This window comes from Quercus suber, unplaced genomic scaffold (assembly GCF_002906115.3).
Source record: "Quercus suber isolate HL8 unplaced genomic scaffold, Cork oak 2.0 scaffold_87, whole genome shotgun sequence".
Taxonomy (NCBI): Eukaryota; Viridiplantae; Streptophyta; class Magnoliopsida; order Fagales; family Fagaceae; genus Quercus; species Quercus suber.
This window is the reverse complement of record NW_027069552.1, coordinates 717,735-732,456: the sequence shown is the minus strand read 5'-3', so window position 1 is coordinate 732,456 and position 14,722 is coordinate 717,735. Positions and strand designations below refer to the sequence as shown.

Genomic DNA, 14,722 nt, shown 5'->3' with positions numbered 1-14,722 from the left:
AGTAACAAATGATCAATCTCACCACTACATTTACAAGTACGACACTAGTCCAAGTCAATACCTTGTTTTTGGTTGCTATCATACAAAGAAAGCAACTTTTTTAGGAGTCTTGTTGTGCGATACTTTTCCTGGGAAATGGCTATGATCAAGTGTCCGTTTGGTACATCTTATTTAAAAAGTTATACAATGAAAAAAAAGCTGTACTTTGAAAAGTGCATTTCAAAACGAGATGTCAACAGGCGCCTATATTCTCTTGACACCTCATAGAGAGAATGAACTTCAAACTTACCATTGTAATTAAGCCTTCACCTAAAACTATCATAGTCTTCATCTCTTCTAGGGATATTAGAATATAGAATATCAAACTTAGAATCAAGTGACCTAATTCCCAAATATGGAAAACTCTTGCAAACCTAAGATTCAATTAATGATTTCCCCCATCATTTAGCGACCCTAAGTAATAATTCACATAAGTGTCTTTGTTGGGTAAGTGGTTTGTGGCAGTATGCTATGGAGAGATGCTTTATGGAGAAGGGTAGTGGACTTGAAGTATGGCAGTGTGTTTTGGGGGGGGGGGGGACTGGTGTTCTAATGTTGTATGGGGACCTTATGGGGTCTGCCTTTGGAAGAGTATTAGGAGGGGTGGGATACTTTTCATTGTTTTATCAGCTTTAAAGTGGGTGGTTAGAGTCAGTTGCTGCCTTCAGGATCTTATTTATTCTGGAGTGTGGAGAGGAGATGGAATAGATAAGCTCTGCTGGAAACCTTCTTCCCGAGAGGTTTTTGAAGTTCAATCATACTATTAGGTCTGACACTCCAGTTCTCATATGTCTTTTCCCATGAAGACTGTGTGGAAACCAAATGTGCCAATGAAGGTTTGTTTCTTTCTGTGGACACAGGCGTGGTAAAGAATCTTAACTTCTGATAATTTACAGAGGCACTGGATTGTTTTTAGGTATTGGTGTTGTTAGGGATATTATCTTTATATATATATATATATAGTAGGGATATTACAATATTTATTTAAAAAAATTAAAAGAGCAAAAAGGGGGGTGGGTTGAGATTGTGGTTCAAGACCCACAGGATGCTTGTGTAACTTGAAATTAAAGGGGGGGGGGGGGGGGGGGGAAACTGAGAGCTCCAACAAATATTTAGATGCTTGGGGCTGGAAAGAAAAGTTATTGAAAATATTCTATGGAATTATTTTTGTTACTTTCCAGCCTTTCAACGGCTGAGAAATAAAGCCAAAAAAATTAATGCAAGGGTTTATGCCCCCATGAAATAGTTTGAAGACAATTTATTATTTTATATTTGTTTTATTGAATTTTTTGGGCTGAGAGTGAGATTTGAACTCAAGAACTCACCTCTCCCTTAGATGCCTTTTGTACTTCTTTTTTTTTTGATAGGTAATAAGAATAATATTAATCAAGATGTAAAAAAAAGCATAGAAGGAAAATACAAGGTGTTAATGATGTTGTACACAAGAAAAAACAACAAACAACATCAAAGAAAATAGAACTTAAGGGACAATTCTAACCGAAGAAAGAAACTCTCTGATAGAAGAACAATTCGAAGAACCCCAGCACCTAGACCACTCAAAGAGAGTTTGGTGGCATAAAGCTTGTAACTAATCTAGCGATTTCTTAGTAGCCTCAAAAGATCGCCGATTTCTTTCTGTCCAAACAATACACATCAAGCAACTAGGAACCATTTTCCAAATATCCGAATTAAACTTCCCCAGCCAATGGCTCCACCAAAACACCTTTTGACTGTTGGACCATGTTGGCTGGTGCTTTAAACTAGGGACTGTTCCAAAGAAAAATATAAGTTATTTAAAATAGGATTGCTGGACCTTGGAAAGCATGCTTATATACGATAAATATTTTCTTCGTTTTAATGCTTTATACAATCAGCAGAAATCCATAGTTAAATCATATGATGTAGCTATGTTAAAGTTTCCTTGTGTTTAGGTAATTAATAAGGTCCATATTTATTGCTTCTTAACATTAACTGTAAATTGGTTTGTCCTTGTGTTGTGTGTCAATACGCCCATATTTCTTTAACTGTCATTACTGTCCATAACATTCACTTTACATATTTCTTTTTGGGATTTTTTTGGGCAGACATGGCATCAAACCGTGGTGGTTTTCCAGATTCATCAAACACAGGGAGCACACAAAGGTTAGATTCTAGTATGTCAACTCTCTTGATTGTAAATGAATGTACATGTTAGTTCTAATGTTTTTGTTTTGCTTGATTAGACATGGAAGAATATATTAAGAAATGAGAACAAATTTATTTTTTTGGAAGGATATTATGTGTAAATATTCATACCCATGTATGTAGTGGTATTTTTTGTATATGTTATTCTAATTGTAAACGTTGGACGTATGACTGCTACTCTACCATTTGTGTTGTTTAACAGAACAGATAGAAAGGCTTAACTAGTAGGGAATATGGTGCAGGGAATGTGTGTAGACTGAACTGTTTTGGATTTGTTTAGCAATGAGAGTTGCTTAGAACATTTAGTAGGTGGTTAGGCACCTTTGCAAGAACACTAAGTTCCAATGAAAAGCACACAAAGGCTTAAAATCACTAGTTCTCAAAAACTGATTTCAAAATGTGAGTACAAGAATCTGTTCTACAACTAACAACCATTAGTTTCATGCCAAGGGTCAAACTGACACCGGTTACATCTAATACAAGTAACTAATTCATTAACAAGACTAACTAATTCAGATAAGAATGGCTGCCACATAAGCCAACTGCCTAAGGTCCTTGTTTGGACACAGATAGCTGTAACTAACTGTTTTCAACAGCTAAGGCTGCCAGCTTGAACTCAATCAAAAGATTCAAAACATCTTGAAACAGCTTAGAAGATGCTCCTGCATCAGGCTGCCCTTCTTAGAAAGCACTTGGCCTCTTGGCCTCCTTCGGATCATGGTAAGGAGTAAGGTGTTGCACATTGAAAATATTGGAGATAGACATGTGGGAAGGTAGCTCAATAAACTGGTGTGGGGAATGTGTGTAGACTGAACTGTTTTGGATCTGTTTAGCAATGAGAGTTGCTTAGAACATTTAGTAGGTGGCTGGGCACTAAATGAGAGTACAAGAGTACTTATACAATCTGTCCTACAACTAACAACCATTAGTTTCATGCCAAGGGTCAAACTAATACTGGTTACATCTAATACAAGTAACTAATTCATTAACAAGTCTAACTAATTCAGAGAAGAATGGCTGCTGCATAAGCTAACTGCCTTAAGGTCCTTGTTTGGACACAAAGATAACTGTAACTAACCGTTCTTAACAGCTAAGGCTGCCAGTTTGAACTCAATCAAAATATCTTAAAACAGCTTATAGAAGATGCATTTGCGTCAGAATATAATAAAGAAGTATAAATATAGTTGAAAATTATATGTTGTTAATTGGCCAGTGAGCTCTAGCTCAATGGCACCTCCTTCCCTTGTAAGAGTAAGGCGGAAGGTGAAGTGGTGGGTTTAAGACCCACAGTGTGCATGTTTAACTTACCAGCAAAAAAAGTATTATGCTAATTGATATCTCATTTGGGCATTTATCAAAAAGAGAGAGACACCCAAGTACACAAGGAGATATAGGGGTGAAAAAAATAAAAAATGAACATTACCATATGTGTAGTTTCACATAATTCGTAAAGAAAAGTTCATAGCTACTGAAAGTTTCTCTAAACCAGTTTTTAATGAATTGAAATAATTCAATGGGTATAGATGGGCTCCTACTACTAGTTCAAGTGCATGGTAGGAGTTTAAATTCAGAAACTACAGAATTTAGCAAAAATGAAAGGAAACTACAGAATTTATCACAATAGGTTTGCACCAAGGATTTCCAAATAGATGAAATCCTTTTCGGAGTCAAGGAAAAATATTCAATAGGAAAATTGGTGTTGGCCACATGTATTTTTCTCTGCCATTCTATCATATCCAATATCAACCTTCTACCAGTGCTATTTAGGTTTTTTTTTTGTACCTCTTTTTGTTCCCTCAACATGAATCAAATACCTCTTCCTCATTGGTGCATTAATTGCTCTCATTTGCATATGACTTTCTACAATCCTTTCAATCCAAAGAAGTCACATAAGCAACTTTCTTCATTTCGTACACTATCTTTTCTTAAATTTTCACTTATTCATCTAATGTTCTCATTTTAACTACTCTCATTTTATGAATATGTTGTTTCTTAATAGCTCAATAGGCAATACCATATAGCATAGTTGGTCTTATAGTAGTCTTTTAAAATTGTCTTAAACTTAATTGGTAGTCTACAACCACACATTATTCCTAATACATTTAGGATAAGGTATTAAGGCATTATTCTTAAATTTTTGGGAATTTAAGAAGGGGAAATAAAAACAATAAAATTTAAGGCATCACACCTAGGATAAGGTTGTATCACACAAACCTCAAACGAAGCCTCATAGTTTCTAAAAACTTTAGAAAACTTCTTTTTTCTCCTCTCTCTCTCTCTCTCTCTCAATAGAAAATATTACGTCCCTATAAATAGAAGACTAATACCTATTCCTAGTAGAAATTGGACTTCTTAAAATCCTAATAAGAGTTGGAGTCCTTGGGCTTTGACTAGTGAGTCCAAATTACATAACTAAATGTAAATACAACCCAAAATAAGACCCAATGGACCATTCATACAGCCTATGTCCAGAAACTAGTAAATTGCAAAAATTTCCTTGACACTTAAAAATAAAAATGAGGTTGGCTTCTCGTTACCTGCATCATGTCTTTTCTTTTGGAGACATTTATTAATTGTTTTTATTGAATTAAATCAGGAGTACCAAATCTTGCATTAGAATTTGAATCTTTGAGAAATTTCCTATGATCAGATTCGTCTGGATGATAGAAATCTTACAACTAAAATTGATGATATAGGTTATCTTTTTTTTTTTTTTTTTTAATTTTTTAAATTATCTTTAATGTGGCGGAGGGTCATAGCCATGAAAGATGGGGAAGCGACAGGGGGGTGGATTACTAGAGTTCGTAGAAGGGCTCATGGTTGTGGTTTATGGCGAAGTATTAGTGAAGGTTGGGAAAACTTTTCTAAGTATTTGTCCTTTGTGGTGGGGGATGGTTCTCGTATTCTTTTTTGGCATGATAAGTGGACCGGGGACAATTCTCTTAAAACTCTTTATCCATAGTTATTTGTGTGTTTAGCCAATAAGGAAGCTTGTATTTTTGAAGTGTTAAGTCCTCCAGTTGGAGATAATGATAGTGTTTGGAGTTTGAGATTTTATAGGGAATTTAATGATTGGGAATTAGCGGCTTCATACTCCCTTCTTCATTTCATTCAAACAATTCCTAGGGTTGGAGGTTGTGACAGATTTTGTTGGTGTCTCAATGGCAGCGGGAAGTTTGATGTTCAGGCTTCTGTCATAAGATTTGAAATGTATCTCTTTCTACTTTCCCTTGGAAGGGCATTTGGAAAGTAAAGGTTCCAAAAAGGGTGGCACTCTCTATATGGACAACAGCTCATGGTCAAATTCTAACTTTGGATAACCTTATGCTCCGTGTTCACACTTTGGTGAATCGTTGTTGTAATGAGGAATCTGTGGATCACTTGCTGATTTTTTTGTCCGATAGTTCATTCTTTGTGGATGGATATGCTTCGGTTATTTGGGATTGATTAGGTTATGCCAGGTTTAGTTGTAGGCTTATTTTTTGGTTGGTATCATTGGCTTGGGAAACATAATTCTGACATTTGGAATTTGGTTCCGGGTTGTTTAATGTGGACTATCTGGACTGAACGGAATCGGCCTTCTTTTAAGGATACTGGAAAATCTTTGGCTCAGTTGTTAGATGTATGCCATCGGACCCTTTATGATTGGTCTCGGTGTTGGGGTCTCTTAGATTGCTCTATACTTATGGATTTTCTTTTATCTCTTAGAATGGTTTAGTGTCAGTTTGTTTGTTACTACTTCTGTTTCCCTTTGTTCACTACCGTGAACCTTATGTATTTTTCATGCTTTTCCTTTTTCAATAATATTTTTTCTTACCTATCAAAAAAAAAAAGTTATCTTTTATAAAAATAAAAATAAAAAGTTATCTTTTATCAAAGATGTTATTTGTTCAGTTTCATGTATTAAATGATGCCATTCACAAATTGTTTCAGGGAGGGGTTGATGTCATATAAGCAATTCATTCAGGAGCTTGAAGATGATATCTTACCTGCTGAAGCTGAGCGTAGGTATATTCTGGAAAGTAAATAAGTTTGAAACAAAGCTTTGTCTGAAAATTTGCTAATTAATTGAATCTATTTTTATCTATAAATGATGTGTATTTGATTATTTAGGTATCAAGAATATAAATCAGAGTACATTTCTACTCAGAAACGAGCTTTCTTTGAGGCTCATAAAGATGAGGAATGGTAGGTTCTTTTTGTGTTGTTGATTTTAGTTGGTTCTTTTTTGAATGCTATGGGTCATCGCTGTACTATTTTTCTAATGTGAACTGTTTATATAGGTGTAGTTTTATTTATTTATTTATTTATTTTTATTTTTACTAATAAGATTTTTTCTGTTGATAAAGGTTGAAAGACAAGTATCATCCAACGAATTTAATTTCTGTCATTGAAAGGTGAGTTTATCTGCTAATGATAAAGAAAACCTACTACAAGTCTACAATATATATCTGAAAAAATGAGAAACACAAAATGCTTTTGGCATCAATTGATTTCATATGGTTAAAGGTATGTGTGTATATGTGAAGTTTTATGTGTGTCACATTTGTGTGCACATACTTGCAGACACATGCAGATTGACCATACTGTGATTTCTGTGGGTTTAATTGTTATTTAAAAGTCTTGTCTCTAACTTCTTTGCCTTGTAGGAGGAATGAACAAGCTCGACGGATAGCAAAGGATTTTTTCCTTGATTTGCAGAGTGGAACACTTGACCTGTACCCTTTCTCTCTCTATCTCTGTGTGTGTGCGTGTGAAAGGAAAAAGAAAAATGTTTTAAAACAGAAAGTTTGCACCCTCCTGTCTATGATGCATATTTTGTATTTGTGGTGCAGAAATCCTGGTGTTAATGCCTTGTCATCAAACAAATCAGGGCCTGCAGTTGATCAAAATTCTGATGATGAGGCAGAGGCTGGTGGTAAACGAAGAAGACATGGTAGGGGACCTGTTAAAGAAAATGATTTTTCAGCTGCTCCAAAGGCCCACCCTGTCAGTTGCGAGCCTAGACGAATACATCTAGATATTGAACAAGCTCAGGCCCTTGTACGCAAGCTTGATTCTGAAAAAGGGATTGAAGACAATATCTTATGCAGTGTTGATCATGACAAAACCGATGGTGATAATAAGTCTCGTGGTGGATCTGGTGGTCCAATTATAATTATACGAGGCTTAACATCTGTTAAGGGTCTAGAGGGTGTCGAGCTTCTGGACACACTTATCACCTATCTTTGGCGGATCCATGGTCTAGATTACTATGGTGTGGTTGAAACTAATGAAGCCAAGGGTTTTAGGCATGTAAGGCCAGAAGGAAAGAATTTTGAAGAAACTACTAAATCTGGGGCAGACTGGGAAAAGAAACTTGACACATTTTGGCAAGAAAGGTTGAGGGGTCAGGATTGCCTGGAAGTAATGACTGCTAAGGAGAAGATAGATGCTGCAGCTGTTGAAGTTTTAGATCCATTCGTTAGGAAAATAAGAGATGAAAAGTATGGATGGAAGTATGGCTGTGGAGCTAAGGGCTGCACAAAGCTTTTCCATGCTTCTGAATTTGTGCATAAACATCTGAAGCTTAAACACCCAGAGGTTGTAATGGAACTGACTTCGAAATTGCGTGAGGATCTATATTTCCAAAACTACATGAAGTAAGTTTAAGTTTGTTTGTTTGTTCATTGCAACTGTTGGCAGTATTTTATCAATGGGTTGACGACTGTCTTATTACATATGCAGTGATCCAGATGCACCAGGTGGAACACCAGTCATGCAGCAACCTCAGGTATTTTTTACACATGCATTATGCTGCATGTTAGACACATAGGCCAATAATTAAAAAAATTTAAAATCTCGAACTGTTTTTCATGTCTTGTATGATTGATAAAATATATGCCTGTTATTTGTGTATCTTATGTGGTATGTTTCATGAGCTATTCTCAGAAGGACAAGCCACAAAGGCGGAGACCAGGTCTGGAAAATCGATTGAGAGATGATCGTGGCAACCGGAGGGATCAGGAACGGATTGACAGGGTTAATGATGGTGAAAGGTTTGATAGGACAGAGAATTCTCCTTCCCATGATCGACAATCTAAACCTGGTTCCCATGAAGTGGGAAATCGTGATGAGTCAATGTATGATGCATTCAGCGCACAAGGAATGAGTGCAGTTGGCCCCTTCCCCTCAGATATAGCTCCTCCACCAGTATTAATGCCTGTGCCTGGTGCTGGGTTAGTTGCACATTCCTATTATATTTTTCCTTCGTGTTCTGAAAGACTTAAAGCTTAATATGTTTTAATTATTGCAGCCCTCTGGGACCCTTCGTTCCTGCTCCCCCAGAAGTTGCGATGCAGATGTTACGGGACCAGGGAGGGCCATCCTCATTTGATGGCAGTGGTAGAAAGATGCGGCCTGGTCCTGGTCCTCATATTGGAGGGCCAACTCCAATTCTTGTTCCCCCATCTTTTAGGCCCGATCCTCGACGAATGCGAAGGTATGTTATTCTCTGGAGCTTTCTTGCTCAATTCCTCCTGCTTGAATGCAAATCGTGCTTAGTAGTATATTCTTGTCTGGCAATTAATTTGTTAAGAGGCAGTAATTCGATTAATGTTGAGGCCATTATTATACTTCTACACCAATTTGGTGAACAAAATGATTCTTTCACAACTTGTTGGCCACGACCATATGGAGCAAACAATCCGCTTCTAGTGATTTGGGCACCCTTTGAATTGATTCTTTTAGCACTTGGCACTTAAGGTTGATGCAAAAAGGCCATGGAGGAAAGTTTAGACCAGTTTATTCTGGTGATTTAAAAAATTGGTTATCTAATTGTTTTTTGGCGGGTGATTCGTTGACTTAGGTATCTATTAATTTTTTTTAGTTTACTTTTAAGTTTACACTTCACTGTGAAAGTTCTCTGATTTGTGGGTTTGAGGATGTGCTTCATATTTAATTGTTTGGTCATGGTTATTATGATGGTGGTGCAGTTATCAAGATTTGGATGCTCCGGAGGATGAAGTCACTGTGATAGATTATCGGAGTTTGTAAAACCTCCCTAGAATGGCTGTTCCCTCCAAATGCACAAATAGTTGGGCTTCTGCATCAAATCAAAAGTAATTTATTTTTCCTGACCTTGGCATTAAGTGGGTTAGGTCTGAGCTGTAGTCTCCTATTTGTACCAAAAGATTAAATGGCTATTGTTAGAATGGTCTTCTATTTCTTTATAATAAGTAATGGCTTTTGTTTGTCTAGCATAGCAGACAATTTTCAGTACAGGATTTTACCAGATTTTAGGCCGTTTGATTTCTTTGAACTTTTTATGGGCCATGGCATCAGGTAAATTATGAATATTATAGATTACTTGATAGTGTATTGCACTAGCGGGATTTGTTGTTGGTCAATTCAAATTCAATTAAATTTTGTGAGTGTATGGCCAAAAATATACGATGATATTTGTGAATGGAATTTAAAATATTTTTATTGATTCTCTTACGCTATGTTTGGCAAAACGAAGGGGGCAGGAAGAGAAAAGAAAGGGAAGAGCCAAAAAGGAGAGAGTAAGAAAGAAAGGAAAGAGGAGAGAGAATGCTATTCCTCATGGTTTTTGTTATGCAGGTAGAAAAGAAGAAAAATAAAAAGATGGCCCTCACATTGTTTGGTTTTCAAGGTAGAAAAGAGGAGAAAGAGATGGGTCCATGATCATCTCATCTTTATGCTAGGGACATCCCTTCTCATGCTCTGCTTATGTGTTAACTTTTAATTGGATTTTAGCACTTTCACATGGGTTCACAGCATGTGAAAGTGAAAGTGCTAAAATTCAATCAAAGGTGGACAAAAGTGTTGATCAGCATTACTCTAGCATCTTCTAATTTGGAAGGAAAGAATGGTGTTTCCCATAGAAAATCCATTTCCTCTATTTTCCTACTCTACCCATAATTTCTCTCCAACCAAGTAAAGGATTTTTCTTCTCTTCCCTCCTCCTCTTTCCTCCTCTTTCATCTTCCCTTGTATAGTTTCATATCTGTCCTCCCCCTACGGGCTCCATTCCACCCCAACAGGTAAAATTATTAAAATAGAATGAGAAAAATAAGGAAACTTTCTTGACGTAAATAGTCTACTTTACTTTTTGCTTAAACCCTCTAATGAGACCGAAATCTTTTTCATTCCATGAAAGCCTTGCTATTCGGAGCAAGATTGTACAAAAGCGATACGTAATACTTCTATTTGTAATTGGTATATGTTGAGGTACAAATTTTGGGCCTTAATTTCATTAGCCCACTCACAAAAATACCCACATAAGTCCATAAACTATTTTGAGCCCACATAAATATTTCCCACATATTACTCAAATATTCTCCATGTTATTGGACTCTCATAAATATTCCCTATATAAGACCCATAAAATATCTAGGGTTCTTTCACACATATTACCCACATACTATCCAACTTGGGTTTCCACAAAAATACCTATCATGTTGTTACCAAAATTGGGTTACAAACCTATCAAAAAAAAAAAAAAAAAAGTTGGGTTACAAAATTATACTATTTTCACAAAAAAGCCCAAAATCATTTACTTTGTGGAAAAAATCCAAAAGGCCCAACTAAACTCTCTCATAAAGCCTGTTGTTACATGGCACCTCTTAAAAGCCCGTTGCTACACGGTGCCTCTAAAGCCCATTGCTACACGGCAATATTTTTATAAAAGTTTACAAAACCCAAATACAATTTTGGCAATATTTGATAAAGTCCAAATACTAATTTGGCATCTATTTTATAAAGCTCAAATATTATTTTGATACCTATTTTATAAAGCCCAAATACTTATTTGACACCTATTTTACAAAGCTTAAATATTATTTTGGCAACTACTCATAAAGCCCAAATACTATTTTGACAATATTTTACAAAACTCAAATACTAATTTGACACCTATTTTATAAAGCCCAAATATTATTTTAGCACTACTTTACAAAGTCCAAATCTATCTTGGCAATTATTTATAAAAGCCCAAAATACTATTTTGGCAAAAACAATTACATTATGATCAAAGCCCAAAACTATTTCTTAGCAAAATATATACTAAAATCCCCAACTCATGGGAATTATAAATTACTCATTTCTCAAAAATATTTCTTTCACAAAATTTATGAGAACTATGCTTATTTTTTCATAATAAACTAACTACGAAAACCAATGTATGGCAAAACCATTCATTTTTGTAGGATGACTAAGCCCAAAGAAGCTCAACTACAAAGTCCAGCTAAGCCAGCCCAGATCATATACAAATCACAGCAGCTGGAGCTTATGTGAGTTGACCAGTCAAGTCTTAGCACAACTTGACAGTTGGAGCCCATCACCATCATTTCTAGCTTGTCCAATCAGATTAGAAGAGGGCTATATGTCCAACAGGGGTTAAAGCCTTCCTTGTAAAGTTCATTTTCATCATTTCTCATGTGACATAAAGCTGAGGTGACATGACAAAAAACTAGGAAGTTTTAGCTAGCTTTATCTCCTTCCTTCTCTAACCCATTCGATCAAGGACCAAGGGCAGCCATAACCAGGCCATGAAAGCTTCTAAAACAACTTGAAATCAGTTTATTATCATGCCAAAAAAGTGTACTTTTTGGTTCATGAACCAAGCACATGAACCCAAATGGGAAAACTTAGGGAAATGTGGTTTGGATGGCACCAAAGGGATCCCAACAGAGTTCCTAGCATAGAGCTCCATGATTGACACCTAGCTTGGGGTGATACAATCTGCCTTAGGGAGCTCTGATTCTAGCAGTAGCAAAACCAAGATCATTAGCCTAATACATGTTTTAATCCCATCAGCTGAGGCCAATCAGCATTTAATACCAAGTTAGAATCCTAACTGTTATTACCCAAAACTACAAGAACATCCTAAAGCTGAGCTTACTACTCTTGGCCAAAATCCTAGGAACAATTCTCTAAGCATTTTTTGAAGACTGAGGAAGATTTAGCAGAGGTTATTTGCAAATTACCCCCTCAAACCCAACTATAAATGAAACTCTCCATTAACACTTCAAGGAGAGGACCAATATACACCAAGGGACACACTAATAGAAAAGAGTTCTTCTTTAACCTCTCTACTTAGCCTTCTCTAAGCTCAGAAAAGTCACTGAATTCTTAGTTTTAAGCTTAGAAACTAAGTTTTTCAGCTCCTAGCTCATAAACACTTCTCATACCTCTACTTATAAACACCAAACTATCCCCAGTAGAAAGCTCCAGCAGCTTTACTATACACTCTTACTCACTACTCATACTACTCAAAATGACTCTCTTTACTCACTACATATACTATATCCACAAGCATGCCCTAACACCATAATGATCTTGCTGCGCTAGCTAGAATCTCTCTCTCTCCCTTCACCTCACACTAAGTTTTCCTCATTATTTATTATAATGGAGCCCATAATATTCATTTACTCATTTACTATTGAAGATTATGTTGTAATTGTCACTATAGAATTTTTTTTTCTCATATTATTGTGTTAGAAGACTCTTCTCTAGAACCAATAGATGATGAGTTTGAAAATATGGACACTTTCCTTAATCTGTGAAATAACTAACAACTGGAGGTTCATTTTGTTTTGTCTTACTTTACTGTTGGGACATTTTACTGCTGGGCTATTTTACTGCAGAAGCATTTTACTGCTGGCTATTTCTTGTAGTATGCTTTTTAATCAAGCTGGCATGTCTGCTGTAGGAATTGTTTATAGGCCATTCTTGTCAGTCTCAACCTAAGCCCAAGGTATGAAATAAAGTGAATTCTTCAGATCTTTACCGATAGCCTTTGGGCAGTGCCTTGAGCCCATTGTCGAGTTTCAGTTTAGGCCCCCAACCCAACACAAATCTCATTTGTCGGAAGGAAAAACTTTTTCGCCCCCGACAGTATATATTCTTTTTGTTCTAATTTGTTTGTCCTGTTTCAAAAATTCAATATTTAAGGCAATATCATTTTTTGTCTTGTTTTTTGTCTAAAAATATATAAATTTTCAAAACTACACTTAAATAAATTAGGAAAAATTCTCACATATTTCCTGAACTTTGAAGTAGTGGCCAAAACACCTCGTGAACTTTTTTATTGGCCAATTTACTCCATAAACTTTAGATACTTGCCAAATGAGTACCTTAGTGAGTCTATTGTTGAAAAACTAATGGAATGGTCATGTGTCTCTCATGTGAGTTAAAAAAAAAAAAAAACCACTCAAACCCAAAGAAAAGCAAAGTCTCTAAAAGCCAAACCCAGTTCTTCGTTTCTTACAATCTTAAGCTTTTCTTGGTTCAAAAAGCCTAACCCAGACCAAGTTCTTGGTTTCTTAATTGTCTTTAGTTTTTCTTATTGAAAAACCATACCCAGTTCTTTTTATTTTTAAGAAAAAGGTCATAGTTAGGTGTAGGCCTGTTCAGGATCCGACTGCCACCAATGCAACCGGCCAGTACCGAACCGATCCGACTACTACAAAGCTCCTCCGTAGGTGTCGACGCGGTGATCGGAGGAGATTCAAGCATACTGATGACGGCTGGTGCGGCGATCGGCAGCTATTTTACACTCTGACAAGAAACCGCACTACACCAAGTATATATATATATATATATATGCTATAATTTAACATATGTGTGATCTATTTTGTTTCAGTAGAAAGAATGCTAGAGAGTTGGTTTGAGAGAGGCAAGGAAGAAGGGAGTACGACGCTAGAGTAAGTGAGAGTTGAAGATGTTGGGTTAAGAACGTTAGGGCTTTTTATTTTTATTTTATATAATTTTAATTTGATACCACAATGACGCATTTTGAGCCTGACGTTAATTTTAATATCAATTCCAAAACTACGTCGCTTTGGTATCAGCTTAAAAAAAAAAAAAAAAAAATTCAAACCTACAGAGTTTCAATTTAAACCCTAAAATTATTAGATACTTAGCTCTCACTTTCTCATAAGTCGCCCAGCCTCTCCCTCTCCCATAAACGTCTCCTCCTTGCCTATCTCTTTCTCTCTCCTCACTCTCTACCTCAGCTATTGTTGCTTGCTGCCACTGTATTATGCGCCTTGAAGCTACAATTATTGGAGTTCCACTTTTTCCTCTCTCCTTTTTGCTATTCTCAGGAAGTTTTATAGAAGATTTTGAATTTTATGCTCCTCCTTACAACGCTTTCATTGAGGTTTGTTTATGTATTTTATTTTCAATAGTTTGATTTATCTTTTATGGATTTGGTTTAGTATTTTTATTTTTTATTTTATTTTTTAAATGGATTTTTTTGTGATTTGAAATTGAATATTTTTGAGAGAGAGATTGTGAATTTGTTTGTATTTGTGTGTTTCTTTTTCTTCTTATGGAATATTTGAATATTTGAATGATTATGATGGGGTTTGGGTTGTTAACTGCGTTGTGTTTGATTCCTAAGAAAATAGAGGAATTAACTGAACTAATTGCTTCAAACCGGTATGGTGCACCACACCTTGTTTAGACTAGTGCCAAACCCTTCATAGATGAG

The 14,722-nt window shown here is 36.0% G+C and overlaps 1 protein-coding gene across 2 annotated transcripts in view; it reads left to right on the top strand.

The window, feature by feature from the left end:
- The window catches only part of LOC112009294 (serrate RNA effector molecule), a 17,774-nt gene extending 8,139 nt beyond the window's left edge, over positions 1 to 9,635 (top strand). For both annotated transcript variants that reach the window (XM_024041628.2, XM_024041627.2), the window contains exons 4-13: positions 2,124 to 2,181; positions 6,157 to 6,231; positions 6,337 to 6,411; positions 6,573 to 6,620; positions 6,873 to 6,941; positions 7,059 to 7,865; positions 7,951 to 7,996; positions 8,155 to 8,441; positions 8,519 to 8,704; positions 9,198 to 9,635. In XM_024041628.2, the coding sequence (XP_023897396.1) occupies positions 2,124 to 2,181; positions 6,157 to 6,231; positions 6,337 to 6,411; positions 6,573 to 6,620; positions 6,873 to 6,941; positions 7,059 to 7,865; positions 7,951 to 7,996; positions 8,155 to 8,441; positions 8,519 to 8,704; positions 9,198 to 9,258 (1,712 nt within the window). In that variant the 3' untranslated portion in view covers positions 9,259 to 9,635. The remainder of the gene's footprint in view (positions 1 to 2,123; positions 2,182 to 6,156; positions 6,232 to 6,336; positions 6,412 to 6,572; positions 6,621 to 6,872; positions 6,942 to 7,058; positions 7,866 to 7,950; positions 7,997 to 8,154; positions 8,442 to 8,518; positions 8,705 to 9,197) is intronic.
- The last annotated feature ends 5,087 nt before the right edge of the window (positions 9,636 to 14,722 follow it).